Source organism: Tachypleus tridentatus, chromosome 2 (assembly GCF_004210375.1).
Source record: "Tachypleus tridentatus isolate NWPU-2018 chromosome 2, ASM421037v1, whole genome shotgun sequence".
In the NCBI taxonomy this organism is placed as follows: domain Eukaryota; kingdom Metazoa; phylum Arthropoda; class Merostomata; order Xiphosura; family Limulidae; genus Tachypleus; species Tachypleus tridentatus.
Genome location: NC_134826.1, coordinates 67,221,603 through 67,240,551, shown reverse-complemented (window position 1 = coordinate 67,240,551; position 18,949 = coordinate 67,221,603). Strand labels below are relative to the sequence as shown.

The following is an 18,949-nucleotide window of genomic DNA, read 5'->3' as shown; positions in this document are numbered from 1 at the left end:
TAGCTGTATATTTTAACCAGGACAGTGGTTAAAGAAATATTATTTGTTCTAGTTCTATTAACATAACATAAAAAAGACAATTTGATATTATAAAACAAAATACCAAACTGAAAACTATACTGTACAACATTTTGGAGAAAAATAAATTTTCATTCTTGCCTTCATATATCTGGTCTCTCAAGTTGGTTAATCTTTCCCTATAACCACTGACATTTGAAAGCCTCTCAAGAATTTCTGATATTCTAGTTCTTATCTGAGAAAGAAAAATAAAAAAACAATATTCAAGTTCAATATTATTGTTTGTAACTTTTCAGTAAAAGCACAATTTATGGGATAAGGGAATGTATCACAAAATTTTGAACTAATTAGAATTCACAAATTTCTATTTGAGTCTATTAAAAACTAATTGTAAAACAATTTTCAGGATTTCTATGAACAATAACTCTTATGTTTAGGTATAATGTATTAGTTTTTTGTTTTGTTTTTTACTTCCTAGTGTAAAAATCTAAAACAAACCTGTTGTATCTGCTCCCATGCCTCAGAAGAAGCAAAAGTGGTTTGACTCAAATTCTGAAGAGAGTTTTGCAGTCTTCTAAGTAGGTCAGCCAAAGAAAGAGAAAACTCCTGACCTAACTGTGTGGTCATTTCACGATTAAGTAATGGATGGCTCCTACAATAAAATAGTTTCTTTAAGTGAAAAACATTATGTAAGTAAATTATATGATTATGTACAATTCTAATTAAAATGTTGAAAAAAAATACTACACATTATTTTTAAAAGTTTGCACATAATATGCAAAATACAAATTTATACTCTGATATTGATAGACTATAATAAATTCATATGCATGCATGAAACCAGATGAAAGTAAATGACAATGTTATTCATTGATAGATTGTTTAGGCAGAATATTCATGATGAAACTTCGTAGAAGACTAAAGGCGGAAGACTTTCGAAATGTCATCCTCTAAACTTGGGTCTCCACAACAGGCAGTTGCCGTCCATTCTACAAAGTTCCAACAATGCTATCATTGTAACACTTTTTGTGAAATACCAAATCACTAGGAAAGAGAAGATACAGAGAGAAAGACAGCTAATTACAGTACAACAAAGAGTTAATAATGCATTCTGTATACAATATTAGTAATGAAATAAGATTAAGCAGTAGTCACAGATGCAGCAAGTACCTGGGATCTAGTGCTGAGAACTGTTGACTAGTCTGAGAGAGTTCATCTCTGTCCCTCCGCAAAGTATCAGTTGATGTCGAACTTAAAGATGCTAGAGATTCAGTAGTTCCTTGCAACTGTAAGAATTGCTGTTCAAACATTCGACGTTCTAATCGAGCACAAATTGACGACAGCCTCTGTACAGTTGCTTGAAATTCGTTCGTTTGGCTTCTACTACTGTCAGCTCTTGCTCCACTCGAAGTGCTCGGTTGCTGAAGGAAAGTGGTTCTAGGTTCTGCAGATTCTACTGTAATTTCTTCTCCTTCATTATGAGCTCCTAGAACCTATTCAAGACATACACATATATATTTCTGAAGGTTTTTGTCCAGGAACCACAAAACAAAATTTTAATGGAACAAACTTTTATATATTAAAATTTAGTGTGTAAAAAGAAAAAAAACCTAGAGCACATGTCAAATTAAAAATAAAAGGTGCAAATATTTCTGTACAGAACACTAGCCTTCTTCACTAGTTAACATAATTTATCAAGAAATCTAAAAGCATCATTCTCTGGCTTCAGATTTTTAACTACTTGAGATTACTTGAATTTAAAAAAAATAAAAATGATCAAATCTGATATTTCTTTCAGGTCTCATCTTTTCAAATAATGCTTTTGATACTTGAAATATCCAAATTCAAAATTTATTGTTTACTTTTTAAATAACAAAATGATATTGTTGTAAAAACTTTTATGAATAGCTGTATTAGAAACAGAGTGAAAATGGTCCTAGCTATATCCCTAATTTGTCTTTCTTTTAAAAAGCCATAAATATACTCAATTAACATGTTGACTGCCACACGACCCACTGGTGGGTCATGCTCAATTTTCTTTTTAAAGGGCCACTTATTTGGCTGGGAGACATGAATGCTTTACATACATTTACCATTTTATTGTAGTTAATATACCCCAGCCCTAATGTGATTTACACCATCAATGCTGCATATGAATATAGTGAAATTGTTAGAAACTAAATATATATCAAACATGGCAGCAATTTTGATAATTCCTGAACTTTTTGTCAGGCTATTCGTACATTAGAAACAAGAAATTCAGAATACGTACCAAAATGTAAAAACTACCTGCGGATACATAAATACAACAGTCAATAGGCCTAGTCTATGGTCCAAAATATTATAATACAACCACCAATAATTTTTAGTAACAGCTTAATACAAGTAATAGCTATTGTGATGGCAGCATCTGACTAAGATGAGGATTCAATCAAAACTCACTCAAAAATACTAAGTTACAAAACATGATTTTGAATGCATAGCAGCAATGACATAAACACAGACATAACCTCTTACAGAATTGTACACAACATCACAAAATGTTGTAATATTTGAAACTTTTCATTTTATTACATTTTGACAAATCTGGAATGCCTGTAGACACCTGTAAGTTAATGTTTCTTTACTGGGGCATAATAGAAGTTATGTAGATAAGTAATTCTGAATAATGTCAGTAAAAGAGAAATTAAAATTGTAGCTGGCATTACCAGTAGGCTGGGCCCGGGATGGTCAGGTGGTCAGGGTGCTTGAATCATATAGCAAGGGTTGAGGGTTTGAATCCCTGTCACACCAAACATGCTCATCCTTTCAGCCATGGGAGTGTTATAATGTGACAGTCAATCCAACTAATTATTTGTAAAAGAGTAGCCCAAGAGTTGGCAGTGGATGGTGATGACTAGTTGCTTTTCCTCTAGTCTTAGAGTGTTAAATTAGGGATGACTAGCACAGATAGCCTCATGTAGCTTTGCATTAAATTCAAAAACAAACAAAAAGGCTGTTCAATTCTGCAGTATAATAATTTAAATAAAATTCCTGTTGAGACACAATAGTTACAGTATTTATCCATCTTCAAGAATGAGCTATTAGTAGGTCACTCAACAAAACCATTGTGAAAATATCTGTGTTGCTTCTTTCAATACAGAGACAGATCAGTGTGGAATATACCAATGTAATCAGAAAGAGAGTAAAAAGACAAAGAAAATGAAAAGTTTTGCAACAATTCAGTGAAGTTTTATACATTTAGGTTTGCTGATATAAATAACAGGATTCTCTAACTTGCCAGTTCATAACATTAATTGTATATATGTAGTGCTAACACAGCATGAAATGTGGTATATATAATTAAGGATGGGGGCACACTATGAGACTTTTTTTTCAAACTACACATACCACAGTTTGTTTGTTACAGAAAATTTGTAAAGAAAGAAATACTGCATGCAGGTGTATCAGATTCTTAGAAAGCATTTATTACCAATACTCAGAATTTAAGTAAAAAGCAGATGTATCTGAAGCAAATAATTACACATAACCTCTTTAACAGAGTTGGTACAAAGCAGCACAAGTGAAACACCTCTGTGAGAAATTACAATAAATTTTATCTTTCCCACATTTAAAGGTATTTAATAACAAAACGAGACACTCAGAACAATCATGTGAACTTTTTGATGATGCATATGAGATTATATCAATATACTTCAAGAACAAGTCCCCTAGTGAGTTGTAAATACATTTACAAGCTTACAACTCTTAAAAGCCATGGTTCAATTACCCATGGTGAACAGAGTACAAGTAGGCTATTGTTTAGCTTTACACTAAGAACAAAGATTCTGAAACACAAACTTTACAATCATCATTTTTTTGAGGCTGTCTCATATTATATATTATTTTTTTGAAACCTGCAAGTGGCATCATAATCCATTGCAATAAATTCAATCATGAACAGATTTGTATCAACATTTATATTACACACACACTTAGTTCTGGCTAATATTTTCAATCATCTAAACCTTATGTGGAAAGTAAGATATAAATCTTTACAGTAAGCTAACAAATTCAAATAAACTGGATCATTTTTAATTGAACAAACTTACAAATTAAGATTGAACACAAGATAACACAATTGTATTAAAAATACTTCATGCACAAACATTTCATACACAAAGTGCATACAAAGCAATATACCAACCAATTCAGAAACAAATTTATTGATTCTAGGTTTGTACATTTCAATCAACTTATCTTTTCAATGATTTTTTTTGCTTTTCATAAAAAATACACCAACATACTATTATTAAATAAAAAAAACAACAAAAAATACCTCATCTTGTCTGTAACGATGTCTTAGAAAACGAGCTGTTATTTCTTCTGCATATTCACGTGCACTTTCTAAAGCATCCTCTTGAGTTGGGGAAGAGCCTCCTTGAGGTTCTTGGAACCGGGACAACTGAAGAACACAGATAAAAGGTTTATATTTTAGTTGTAAGCTTTAGGTTATAAGTGTGTGAAGAAAAGTGTGTCAAAAATGTCACGTGGATAAAAACAGTTTATGTGTAAAGTATGAAGACTTATATTAGTTTGTGATGACATATTTTGTGAATAAAAGTCAAAATTGGTTAGCCTTTTTTGAACACTTCAGCAATGGAAAAATTACAAGAAACTGTACTTAGTTTCACTTTAAACCATAAAAAGTATTCCAAACCACAGTATTCTGTTCCACTATTATTTAACATTTTATAATTTAACCAAGAAAATGTAAATTTCTAAATCAAACTGTGAGCAGATTTACACACCTAAAAATATCCAATTAGTTTAACATTCAAACATTAAACTTGCTAGTTTTTAAGTTTTGTCAATTGAAAGTCATATATGTTTGTGCTTCTATTCTAACATTAACCTTTATCCAGTTTCTCAGGTATATTTCAATAACAGTGAAGGTAAGCTTTAAATTTTTCTTACAGTGAGCAATTATGTAGTTGGTTCTCATTAGGTGTTTTCTTCAATTATTTAATAATAATTACCTTATGTTTCTAAAGTCTTTTTAAATTTATTCAGATTTTTATTTGCTTAGATACATCATTGCAAAGACACCACCATTTGTCCTGTTTGCTTACAGTTTAATAATGATGAAGGTGTTATTAATATAATATGTTTTTTGATTCTGCAGCAGTTAACAATAGGTTTCACACAGTGAGTTTCATCACCCTTTCCGATCAAACCAATGAGGCTTTTCTTTCAATAGGAAAAAAACTTGCAACTACTAATTCCCTGAACTAATAATGCTAGCTCTAAATCATATAATGCTATAACTAACAGTTTTAAGATTTGAAAAATTAAGCAAACATACTTATTTTAACATATATGATGCTCTTAAATTTTACAGTAAATTAACCCAACCTGGTTATTTATTTATTGAAGAATATAAGGATTTATAACTAAAAAGCAGTTGAAAGTGAGTGTACAGCAAAAAATAAAATAAAAAAAAATCCACGTGTGATTAAAGTAGCCACAGTCAAAGAGTTAAACTTTATGGCTTGACCTTATCTATAACAACAGAATATCAAACTACTAAAAGCAATCTTCAGTCAATACAAGGCTAATAATGATTATGGAAACAAAGGTTCTGTGAGCAATTGCTACCAGACTTAGTAACAGTTTTAACATTAAGCAATATTGCAAAATACGATACATTAAAAATTATAAAGTGGACTACTGGTCAAAATACACAATTTTTTCAAATAATTCTTGTACAGGAAATATTCCCCTATAACATAACTATGCTGTTTCAGCAAAACTGACTCTAAGGGTATTTAGTTTTTGAGATACTGGAATGGTAAAATGGACAATAAAGTATTATTCTCATGGATTACTGGAAATCTCATGAAAAATCTAGGCAACACTGAGAAACTGGCAGTAAGTTCTAATCTCTGACTGCAATTAGAAACCATTACAAAGCTCTTTAAAAAATGATTTATTTTTTTGAAAAGAATCTATCTCACAAAATTAAAAAGTAATTACAATAATTAACACTTTAAAAAAAGAACTTATAGTATATGACCAACACCTCTTCTAAACCTTCCAAGTGTCGATACATTGCCATCAGACGAGTTAAAATGCTTCGTCTTTGAGATGTAAAATTTTGAGAAAAAGAGGAAGAACTGCCTTGGCTGATGACTGAATCCATGATCCTAGATGGAAAACTGTCAACAGGAAGATTTGAAATGCCTGTTATCAGTTTGGTCCCAAGTGGATTAAACTTCACGAATCTGAAAAAAAATGTCAGATGAATAAATATTAAATACATATAACAAGTAGTCCTATCTAATACACCATCTCTAAAAGAATCACTTAAAACAAGCTTTTAAACCAGACTAAAGTCTATTTGTTTGTTTTGAATTTCATGCAAAGCTATATCAGGGCTATCTGTGCTACCCATTCCTAATTTAGCAGTGTAAGACAAGAGGAATGGCAGCTAGTCATCACCACCCACTGCTAATTCTTGAGCTGCTCTTTTACTAACAAATAAGGGGATTGACCTAAACAATATAATGCTCCCATGGCTGAAAGGGCGAGCATGCTTGAAGTGACGGGAATTTGAACCCATGACCTGCAGATTATGAGTTAAGCTCCTTAACCCCCTGGCCATGCCAGGCTGGTTTAAAGTCTATCATAATCTTAAACAGTTAATTTAAAATTGACTGAACTTGATTATCTATAAATTATCTATATCGTCCAAGTTAAAAAAAAAATTTAAATAATTTGTCAATCATCATGTTTCTATTTCATGTGATGTAGCTGTGGTTGGAATTCTCCCTAACAGATTTTTTCTATCCTCCTTAATACTGGTTCCAATGCCCAACCAATAATAAATACAGTGTACAGATAATGACATGTCAGTACATGAAATTTGAATCACCTACATTCTCAATTTAGAGATGTCATTGAGTTTGTCAAACCCACCAGATATGCTCCTATCTCATTATAACTATCAAAATAATGATCTACCTGTGCCCTAATTTGACAGACATGTTTACAACCAATATAATGAGCACTTTTTGTGTGAAAAAAATTACCTTACTAAAGTTATTCCTTTTTTGGTGGTTACTCAAATCTAAAAACACTTTAGATTTTCTGTGTTTACTGGTACTAAGCTTTGAACAGCTAATGAAATGTTTTGGAAAATGTTAATGAAAAGTAGTTTCAGAACATTCTATTCTAATGTTTGATATCACTTGTGCATTCTTAAATTCAAATTCTAAAGCTACATAAATTAATTTTATGAACAACCAACATAATTAGAAAAAAAGGAGAATTGCCAAAGCATAACACAAGAGTACAAACAACTTCTAGGTTAAAATAAATGCTAAGTTTCTTTTTCATATTTTTCTTTTCTTTATTGTTATGCATGTTTTAACAAAAGTAATTAGGAGTTAATAATTAGTTAGTCAGAAGGTCAGTTGATAACAAAATCCAGTGTTTACCTGTTTTGCAATGTGATCATTTGTTTACCCTAAGATCTAACACTGATTTATTGCTTTTAATATATAGAAAGGGCCCATAACTAAAGCAATAAAACAATAAAATAAAATAAAAAAAAAGCAGATGTGAAAAGGTTAGAATCTGAGGTTGTTAGGAAAAATGATTGAAACTGTCTGATACTACAATCTGTAGTGATTCAAGAGAGAAAAACAAACAGTTGATTTTAATGTTTTTCAACTTTACATTTCACTGTACATTAATGATTTCAGTTCAGTTTTAGAAAGAAAAAAAACCTTTAATATTCATTCCTTGCTTTATTAGTAAAAGTGTTAATACCCATACCAACTTTTCTGAGACATTTTCAGGAGGCTTAGTTTTGAACTAAGACAAATACTTTCTCTATAAGGTATACTCAAGTATAAAAGTTATTATTCTAGGAACTGGTAAGTCAAATCTACAAATACTCTAGTTGATTGTTAAGACATGAATATAGTTTACATCAGAAGCTCCTCCCAGCCATGGCCTTAGACACACAACCTAACGAGTCAGCAGAACTTTTAAATAATAACCACTCTTCAGGTACCTTACTTTCATTGCAATAAGTTATTTGAAAATAATCTCAAACAAAAACAATAAATAATATTGCACACTTAATATAATTCCCACCAAAAATATAGCCTTGTCTGGTGTTAGGGAAGTTTCGAGAGGAATATTTTTCTTACATGTGCTGATACCAATCTGACACCATCTCTCCCAGTGGTTAAAGTTAACCCTCAAATACCTGAGTGTAATAGATGCACCTATTGTATAATTTGTCTCATTACACTGCAAAATACTGAGATGAAATTTGAACAGACTATACAGTTTTCATAAAACAAAATACCTTACCTTTATATGCAATATATTTATGAATACTCAGCTTTAGTAATTCAGAAAGATTTCTTTGCAAACCATTTTAAGAAACAAATAAAAAGTTTACTTTTGTTGTAGGTTTTAATTTATTACTGATCTATATGTAAGATATTCCAATACAGTTTCCATTTTATAACATTGTAAATTTGCCTTCATTTCGATTAAAAAAAGACCACACACACAATTCCACTTTTTAACCATATCAAAATTATATGCATGCTAACTTTTCTTAATGGTTATCCAGAAAGTTTCCTTCAATATATTTAAAAACCTTTAAACCTATTTCATATTCATTTCCAAATATATTTGTTCGGGGTGATTCTTTTTTGTCCATTTAAACAATTACTTAGGCTGATAAGGTCTACCGTAAACAAGGCCTAACAAGCACCAGCCTCATCAGTGAAACAGAATTTGATACCGTTAAATGAAAATAGCCTAACAATTCTCAAACTGATCTTGTTTTAAAAAAGGTAGTTTTTTTTTTGCAACATTGTAATTCAAGTGAAGTAGAACATGATAAAGCAAGTTTTCTTCAATTTTTTTTATATATGACAAAAGGTAGCACATGGTGCTAAAAATACATTTCTGAGCTAAGATTTTATCATGTCATTGATTTATACAGTTAAAAAGAACACAAAATGAGCTGTCATACTGTGTTTAGATCACTAGCCTGTGACTTCTTAAAAATGACACAAAGGAAGTTTACATAATACCATAATACGAACCTGAGAAGTAGCAAGTGACTAAAGTTTATAAAACTACACTTATATTGAGAATGAAAAGTTAAAATTGGTACAGTTTTTTTTTCAAAACAATTTTCACTTTCCTCTTTGTGGATAATAAAAATACCATATTATCATCAGTAAAAAATACTAGAAATTCAAATTCACAAATACTAATAGTTTTATTTGTTTTGTTTTTTGAAATATGCTGAAATCAATCCAAAAATCATATACATCTAATTCAAAAAATTTATGTAGATGAATGAATAAAACCTTGGAATATTTAAAACAATGTGTTAAAAAATGACATTAAGTTGTTTAGTTCTATGGTGAAATTTTGCTCTTAGATAACAGGTGTACACCCACCAGGTCCCCAAAGGGTGAAATCTTTTTTTTACAACAAGAATTCCATCTAGACAGATGGTTAAAAATGAGTCACCATTGTCATGTATTTCTGCCATTGAAACTGGAGTTAATGACTGGCTCTTATGTGGATTTTTGGTGTCGAACCAGATTCAGTTGGAAAAACGTATATAATTTCTTCTCTCTAAAAGAATACAAAATAGGTAAATTCCATAAATTGTTGGAGATTGGTTTGTTGATTTAGTGTTTTATGACACAAAACAGCTAGGCTATTTGTGCCAAACATCTGGTAAAAAGTTAAAGTAAATTTAGTAAAATTCATAAGAGGAAATTAAGGTAATACAAAAAGTTTAAAAAAAAACAAACAGCATAAAACCAATGTTTAAATCTAGTCTACAGCTTTAAGAGAAAAAACTACAGTATTACAAGTTGTAAAGGACTTTCTGAAGCAAAATGGTAATTATCATAACTGGCAAGGAAGACTAACAGGTAAGTACAAATTCCACTGTCAGTCACCTGAAGTTGGCCTTTCCAGTTCTGGTTCAGAGTTATTTAACGTTATGGACATTTTCTAATTTCAAATCGAACTAGATGGACTTTGATTCTTAAAGGGGAATCAAATTAAAAAAGGTCTAATGTATAAATTAAAAAACTTAAATAGCATTAAAAAGAGTAATGGCCTTTAAAAAACTAAAAGCATTTCCAAGATGGACAGTGTCACCATCACCAATAACACTAACATTATGGACAAACCTTGGGACAGAACATGTTTAAAATGGTGCCACTGTTAAGAGTCATAACGATGGCAAGAAAGTAAAATGTGGCTTATTGTGACCTGAATGTTACACAGACCACACACTGGTGCATCAGTTCCAGATAAAAGAAAATGAATTTAAAAACTGTGACCAATGCACAGTCTAGTTAGAACAACTTCCTCTTTTTGATCCTCATGGAAGCAAGATGGGCAAAGTTCAATATAGGGTTTTATTTAGAAAAGCTTGTTTTCGCATTGCTCTCTCCAAATCAACTACCAGCTGGCATGGAGCTGAGCCTTGAATACAGAACCATAGTCCATGTATAAAACAGGTACAGTAGTGAGAGTGCCAGAGCAGATAGATTTAGCTACGGTGTCAACTAGCTCGTTCCCTCAAATACCAACATGACCCGGTATCCAGAAAAACTGGATAGAAGTAGATGTTAAAGAGAAATGAGCTAGTCGGTTTTGAATATCGGCGAGAACAGGTTGTAAATTAACGTGAAGCGATTCCAGGGCCAGTAGAAAACTAAACGAGTCAGTATAAATAGTGCAGTTTGAGTACTGCTTAGCTTCTATGTGATTCAGGGCAAGGGAAATGGTGTACAGTTCAGCAATGAACACAGAAGCTGTAGAGGGTATTCTGTGCACAACCACCGAACCACAACAAACCATGGCAGAATCCACACAGTCACCTGATTTTAAACCATCTGTATAAATAGGAATGGAAGGATGATTAAATAGACGTTCATCAAATAGCAGACAGTATTTCCAATTGGAAGTGTCTGTTTTTCTCAGATGACTTAAAGATAGGTCACATTTGGGGACTATAAGAAGCCATAGTCAGGTGGGCTGACCAGTGGATACAGCAATGTCATCTAAGGACAGACCCAATTCATCCAACTGCACCTGGATATGAAGGCCAAATGGCAAATCATCTGTTCTGAAAAAGTATGGCCCTCTGAAGAAGGAAAACACAATCCCAGCTGAGATGCTTTGGTAAGGAATGAAATTTCGAAGCATATAGTAAAGACAGTTGCAAACAATGGAGATGCAAAGAAGGTTCATGAGACTCTTTGTATAAGCTCTGAACTGGGGAAGTGCGAAAAGCCCTAGTGCAAAGCCGAAGTCCTTGACGATGAATGGGGTCCAGCATCTTTAAAGCCAAGGGTCTGGCAGAGCCATAGACCAGTGATCCACATTCGAGTTTCGATCAAATAAGAGCACGATATATCTTTGGCACAGAACATCAATCTGCTCCTCAACTGGTGGAAGAGAGGACACGGGGGATGTTCAGTGCTCTTGTACAACTAACCCGTAGTTACTTGATATGAAGTATAAAGATAAGCCCCAAGATCTTTGTTTCAGGGACCACAGGTAACACAACTTCACCGATACGGAGTTAATGATCAGGATGAATACCCCATTGGTGGCAAAAGTACAAGTAAATAGTTTTAGAGACAGAGAAGTTAAACCTGTTTGCTGTGGTCCACTTCAGTAAATGATTGAGGGAAGTCTGTAGCTGCCCTCTAAATATACCTCATGTTCGACGACTGACATGAGGCGTCAATGTCGTAGACATAGAGCCCATTTCCAACAGTAAGAGAGTTGTTCAGTGATGGCATTACTTTTTATTCTGAAAAGTGTCACACACAAAACACAGCCCTGAGGGACTCCAAGTTCCTGTAGAAAAGAAATGGGAAGTGTCAAACCCACATGAACTTGGAATTTCCAGTCCATTAAAATTTTTAATAAACATAGGTAAATGGCTACGTAACCCATATGTATGGAGATCTTGCAAAATGCCATACCTCCTTGTTGTATCATAAGCATTCTTGGGGTAAAAGAATATTGATACAAAATGTTGTCATTTGAGAAAGGCTTCTCTGATTGACATTTCAAGTCAATCAGGTGGTCCTCGGTGGAGTGCTGTCGTCAGAACCCACACTCGAATCAAACAACATGAGAATTAACCATCCTCTCTAGGGTCTTACAGAGACAGCTCGTCAAAGCAATTGGACGGTAGTTTGAAGGAATCTTGGGATCCTTCCCAGGCTTAGAGAAAGGTAGGACAATAGCCTGGCACCACACATCAAGAAAAACATCTTCCTGCCAGATCTGGTTAAAGGCAATTAGAAGGACATCAAGAGAAGCAGGAGATAGATGGTGCAGCATGTCATAGTGTACATCATCAGGTCCAACAGATGTACTGCCAGACCGATGAAGGGTCATTTTCAGTTCCACCAGCGTAAAGAGGCAATTATAGTCAAAGAGATAGTCAGTTCAAAACAAAAGAGGTGAATGCTCTGCTCGAGTCTTGATGGCTAAGAAGGTGGAGGAAGAAGTGCTAGATACCCGACAAAAGCTTTCACCTAGAATATCAGTGATGCTCTGGGTATCAGCTACTTCCTGGCTATCAGAGAGCAAAATCGAGAGGGGGACAGAATTATGTTGCCCACTGACCTTTTGAATCTTGTCCCATATGACTTTGGAACTGGTGGTAGAAGATATGCTGGTTATGAACTTAATCCAAGATCCCTTCTGGCTTTGATGTCTTACCACCGAGAATGTGCGCAGGCCTACTGGAAAGCGATACAGTTCGAGAGTGTGGGAAATCGACAGAAAGTATCCCAGGCTCGTTTTTGAGCCTTCCGTGCCAAGTGGCAAGCAGGATTCCACCACGAATGAGGATATAGTGGAAAACGTGTTGAGATTTTAGGAGTACATTGAGTAGCTGCTTGTATAATACAGTCAGCTACTGCTGCCACACAGTCGTCTACTGATGGTTTACAGATGATGGCAGGATTAACTTCTACAAAAGTAGTGAAAAGGGCCATTTTGCATGATCCACCTTCCACTGGGGCACACGGGTCAGGTGGTATTGATCACAGCCAGTCTCTCTCAAAATTATTGGAAAATAATCACTGCCTCATGGATTATTGTCAACCCTCCATGAAAAATTGGAGAATAATGAAGGGAAGTAAATTGAGAGATCAATAGCAGTAAAGGACTGACTAGATGCATGAATATAAGTAGAAGAACCAGTATTGAAAAGAGAAAGGTTGTGATCAGAGAGCACGCACTCTACAGAGCAACCCCTCCTATCAATATCAGCACTTCCCCAGAGGCAATGATGTCCATTAAAGTCCACCAGGAATAAAAAGGGAGATGGCAACTGTTCAATGAGAGCATCAAGGTCTGATTAATCATAAGTCTCTCCATGCAACAGGTAGAGAGAACAAACAGTGATGTTATGACCCAAGGAAACACGGATGGCTACAGACTCCAATGGCAAAGACAGGGCGGGCACATGCTGATCAACCAACAGTGCCACTCATCCATGCACTCATCCATCACACAGCCTATCATTTCTGTACAAAGAAAACTGCCGAAAGGTGACTGTATCGGCAGGTTTCAGAAATGTTTCCTGTAAGGAAAGTTATACAGGATGGTAAGAAGCAATTAGTGTTTTGATGTCATCCAGATTAGAACATAAACCTTGACAGTTCCATTGTATCAAGGTGACCATTTTTATTTACATGTAGGCAAATTGGGTGGAAAACCCTTCCATTTATGACCACGTTTTTCCCTTACTGTTCTTATTTCAGGGAGGTCTACTGACCTCCATGGATCCTGCCCTATATCGATTGGGCAGGTCTTTTCTGTTGGAAGGGTATTCCAGTGACTGAGCACGTGAATGAATGATTATTGTGCATCATGATGTGGGAGAAGATGTATCCAAAGAAATGCCTGTACCCAGAACCAAAGGAAGTGGATCTTGGGAATTGTTGTTATGTATGTAAGGGGTAGAGATGGGTGTTAAAGTTGATTCATCAACTTTTTTAACCATGGAGGTCAAAAGAATTTTCATTTGTTTTGAAAATAATTTTTTTCAAGGCACAGAGAGATCTGTCTGCACTACCACTGTAGTAGTGGAACGAAGTGCAGCAGCATACGTCTGAAATGAAGTGGTGGACAGCAACTTTCGAGCCTCAGGATAAGTAATGTTATGAATCTCTTTCAAATGCTGCAAATCTTTTCCTTCCAACCATTTCGGGCAAGAATGAAAGTAGGTCAGGTGACAGCTATTGCAACTGACGCAATGAGGGTCTCTTTCACACTCACAGGCATCATGGTCCTTGCCACCTCAACAAGCACACTTCAAAGAACTATGACATGACGTTTTTGAGTGACCGAACCACTGACACTGCAAACATTAGAAAGGGTTTGGAATGTATGATAACCTGCCTTGATGGTGGCAGGTGGACATGGTGATGTAAATGTAGAACGTGGATATTGGTCAGCATCATTATTCCATCTTTTCGAGTGGAGATACACCTCACTGCAGAAACTCGAGTGGAGAAACCAGTGAGAATTTCTGACTCTGGGATGTTCTTCAAATCTCTCTCAATAATAACTCCTCATGATGAATTGAAAGTAGCATGAGACATAACCTCAATAGGTATATCCCCAACTGCCTTTGAATGCAAGAGGAATTCACTGCATTGAGATGTGGATGTTTCCACCAGTATGTCACCAGACTGAAGCTTCTTTACTGATTTTTGAGAGCCAGCAAGCTCCTCTAGTCCCTTCTGAATGAAAAAGGGGAAACATTTGCTCTGAAGGTTTGTCTGAAAGTGAACGTAATATAAGAAAATGAGGTACAACAGGTGGTACAGGTGGTGAGGATTGCTGCTCAGAATCTTCAAGATGTCATCATTTATCTGTAGACTGTTTTTTCACTATTTTATTAAGATTTTTAATTGGAGTATCCATAATAAAAAAAAGAATATTTCAGTGCCTACTGACCCCACCCATGATGAAGCCCTACAAGGGGACACACTACAATGTCAAACAAGGACACTGCAACAACACCATGGTTTCTTGAGCACTATACCCAAACATCAGCATCAGATACAATGTCCACAACACACTAGCCGATTGACCCACGGAATTCAAAGCCAAAGTGGTGTGTCAGAGTTGGACCCCTCAACCACCAGGATACTCTCCTCCCCTTCACGAGTCACCACACATGGCAAACACAGTGGGTGGATATTTAGATCCCAGAGGAGGTAAAATGAAAGAACAAAACCTTTCCTGGGAGGTCCCCTCACCACGTGCAGGAATCCACATCAAGGGGAAATTGTTGGAGCACTACTAAGAAACTTCAGTCACAGTTGTAAAAAAACTGATTCAGCTTTCAATTATAAAATCATGTTTTGAATGTCATCAACCTTATACATGATGAAATTTGAAAAGTATAGCAGTGGACTTTCAAGTTTTGAATTCATTTGTAACTGCTGACTCTTACCGAACTTTTTCTCTATCTGAGGAGGTAGCACATGTAGCAAAAGGTAATGGTTGACTCCAGTCCCAGAAGTAAATTTTGTTGAACGTCGCTATAACTAGTAATCTGTCATATGGATGAAAAGCTAGTGAAGTAATGACTGTGTTCTGTTCTGCTACCCACACTTCACTTCCTCCCTAAAAATGATTGAATACAGTATTAATTATAGTTTTTTTTATGTAAAATTATACAAACAGATATATATATTAGTTTGTTATAACTTAAAAACAAGCTGAAACAAAAATAAACAAAATAATGATGCACTAATTGAAAGGACACTGGGGTACAAGCTATAATATGGGGTATAAAATGTACACTATGTTTCGTAGGTGAATGAAGAAGTAGAACCTACCTTACAGTGGGGATACACCATCTTCCAGTCTTAACCTCCATTCACATAAAGAAATGAAATAAAGGGGTAGCAATAGATAAAGAAATAGAAATTAGGAGAGCGAGATGTAAGTGCTCAAATCTATAGGAGAGCGAGATGTAAGTGCTCAAATCTATAGGAGAGCGAGATGTAAGTGCTCAAATCTATAGGAGAGCGAGATGTAAGTGCTCAAATCTATGACTTTCCACATCTATATTACCCTTCACTGGCTGTAGACAATTGTGAGAGTTTTATTTCAGCTTGTTTTTAAATTATAACAAACTAATATAATTAATCAGAGATTTGGATTTGTTGTTTTTTAATGCACTCCTTCCTTTTAATTTTGTTTACTTAACTTTATCAGTATTAATATTCTATATATATATTACACACACACCACATTTCCAAAATACACTGAATTTATACATAACTAAAAATTCAAGCAAATAATAAAGAATAATTTGAAAATTGATGCAAAAATATTATACAGCTTAGAAAACAAGAGACTGAGTGCAAATCACACAATAATTAGAAATTATTTAACTCATAAATATGTTAGTAAAATAAAAAAGGGACATTTTTTACTTTAAAAAATGCAAAATAACCCCAGGTGTATGGGTGGATCAAAGTGTACATTTCATGCTTTTTTTTAAGTTATATTCAAAAGATATTTAAGCTACTTTTTTCATCAATTTATGTCAATAAACTTGACATCAAACCAGTTTATAATTCACATTTTTATATTATCTAAATTCAAATTTCTCAACTCCAAAATGATAAATTCAAGTAGCTTCTAACTTCCCAATCTTGACTTGTCTGTTTCACTTGACACACTTTAGCTCTGAATTGCCCATTTTTGATTTTTATTGTATACCTTCACATGACTTCCTGAGTGTCAAACTAAATAGAAACACATGCTATAGATATTGAAAAGTCAGTTTATCAGGTTATGGCTTCGAATCTTTTTACTTTACTGAGATATAAACAAATATGACACAGCCTTCCTTATCATTACTACAACAAAAAAATGCCAATAACCTCCTCTGACATTGCTATTACATTATTTATAACCAACAGACAAATTTGTTTTGAAGAATCCTTATATGCGTTACTTAGTTTTGGTGCTCATAAGTAGATATTTAAAGTCAGTCACATTATTTGTGATTGTGGTCATCATGATATTCAGTTAAAGGAATTAAAATAATCTCTTTTTAACCTACTTATAGCTTATTTATAAAGCCAATAATATTATAGCAATCTTAGGACATTACTTTTATAATTCTATAATTGCATCTCATTTGAAGATGCAAGAAATGTACAAAAAAAGGCAACTCTGTAGAAATACTTAAAAAAAACCTTCTGTTTGGAACATGTAAACAAACACTTCTTACATGAAGGTCCCACACTCTAACTTCACCACCTAGACAGCCAGAGGCCAAAATTTCATTGGAGGAAGGATGGAAGGCCACACACCAAGGGGTACGAGGATGGCCTTCCAGTACATGCAAGAGATGTCCTGTCTTCACATCACATACATAGATTTTGTGGTCTCCATGAGTGGATGCTACTTTAGTCCTAAACATTTTAAGAATTTACACATTTTTTAGAAATAATTCATGAAATACAAAAATATCAAAAAACCTTCACTGTATTAACCTTACACATTTAAATCATAAAATGTTCTGAATAGCCGATTTATTTAATTTTTAGGCAAAAATATTTCAAGTCAATTAATTCATGTTTTATTAGGTTTAAGCAATAAAAAAATACTTTATAATACAAACAATCCCTTATACTTTTGTTATTAAAACATTGCAAAAGCATAGTATAATAAACTGGACCAAAAAACTAACATGATTAAAATAAATGCATCATATTCACACAAAATTATTTATAATATTAGGTTATAGTCATTGGGAAAACACATTCATAAAGAAATGTTTGTCAGCACTTCCTACCACTCAATATGTACATCAATGAGGATAGATAATAGTCTGTTTTCATAAGGTGTTCTGTAACTAGCTCATTCTAGTTTATTTCAGGAGAGTAAAATAGCCACTTCTTGCTCTGGACACAATTTTTTGTAAAAGAAATGACTGAGACCTTGTATTCTTACAATTAAATAATATATAATAAAGTTTACAACAATACTGTTGGAACAAGTAGTTTATGTGGAAACACATTTCAAAACTTTCATGTGTCCTCATCAGTCCAACTTTTTTGTGAGAGAAATACGTTTTATTTTATAATGGTCATTCCAAGTCCTTTGATGGCATATGACATCAGTATGGAGTTCAGTTTACAGTGACCATCTAAAATATTGAAATTAAGCAATTTTTGAACTAAAGAACTTTCTACAATTCCTCTTTTTACATAATTTCTAGTTTCATGTATCATTCTGGATGATTTCCAGTTAATTATATGATTATGATTTCTGATATGAAGAAATAGTCTTGTTTGACAATTTTTAAGATCCTTTTTATGTTCTACAAATTTCATATCTAAATTTCTACCCATTTCATCAACAAATTTGGTCAAAAAAACTGAGAGGGGATTATATAACTCCTTGTTCTTTATTTTGAGGTGCAGCCATGTTTGAGGGTAGGAAGTTCTTAATGGTGTTAGGATATTCATAAACAACTTTGGAATTGTTCTCAAGACAATTCTCTAGAGCCATATTATTATAACTGTAGTTGACACTGAGTATTTTCTTCTTATATTAATATGTAGATGATGCAATTTGTTGGCTGTTGTTCCTATAAATGTCTTCTTTGCCTTATGACAGACATTTTTGATAAAGCCCAATGATACTCTAACCATTTGAAGACTGTATAAATGTGTTTGATTTCTTCACAGAGAGTCATATGATAACACATTCTGAAGGCTCTTAGAATATGAAAGTCATAATATAATGAATGTTTCAACTGTTTTATGGTGGTACAAGAAAATATAGCTGAAAGAGTTTGTTGGTTTTTTTACAGATGCAG

The 18,949-nt window shown here is 33.8% G+C and overlaps 1 protein-coding gene across 3 annotated transcripts in view; it reads right to left on the bottom strand.

The window, feature by feature from the left end:
* Positions 1-18,949, bottom strand: part of LOC143244090 (activating molecule in BECN1-regulated autophagy protein 1-like) — a 59,822-nt gene that overhangs the window by 26,826 nt on the left and 14,047 nt on the right. For all 3 annotated transcript variants that reach the window (XM_076488147.1, XM_076488144.1, XM_076488145.1), the window contains exons 4-10: positions 17,354-17,537; positions 15,557-15,729; positions 6,080-6,281; positions 4,337-4,462; positions 1,189-1,511; positions 517-670; positions 160-253 (exon numbers count right to left, since the gene is read on the bottom strand). In XM_076488147.1, coding sequence (XP_076344262.1) covers positions 160-253; positions 517-670; positions 1,189-1,511; positions 4,337-4,462; positions 6,080-6,281; positions 15,557-15,729; positions 17,354-17,537 — 1,256 coding nt within the window. The remainder of the gene's footprint in view (positions 1-159; positions 254-516; positions 671-1,188; positions 1,512-4,336; positions 4,463-6,079; positions 6,282-15,556; positions 15,730-17,353; positions 17,538-18,949) is intronic.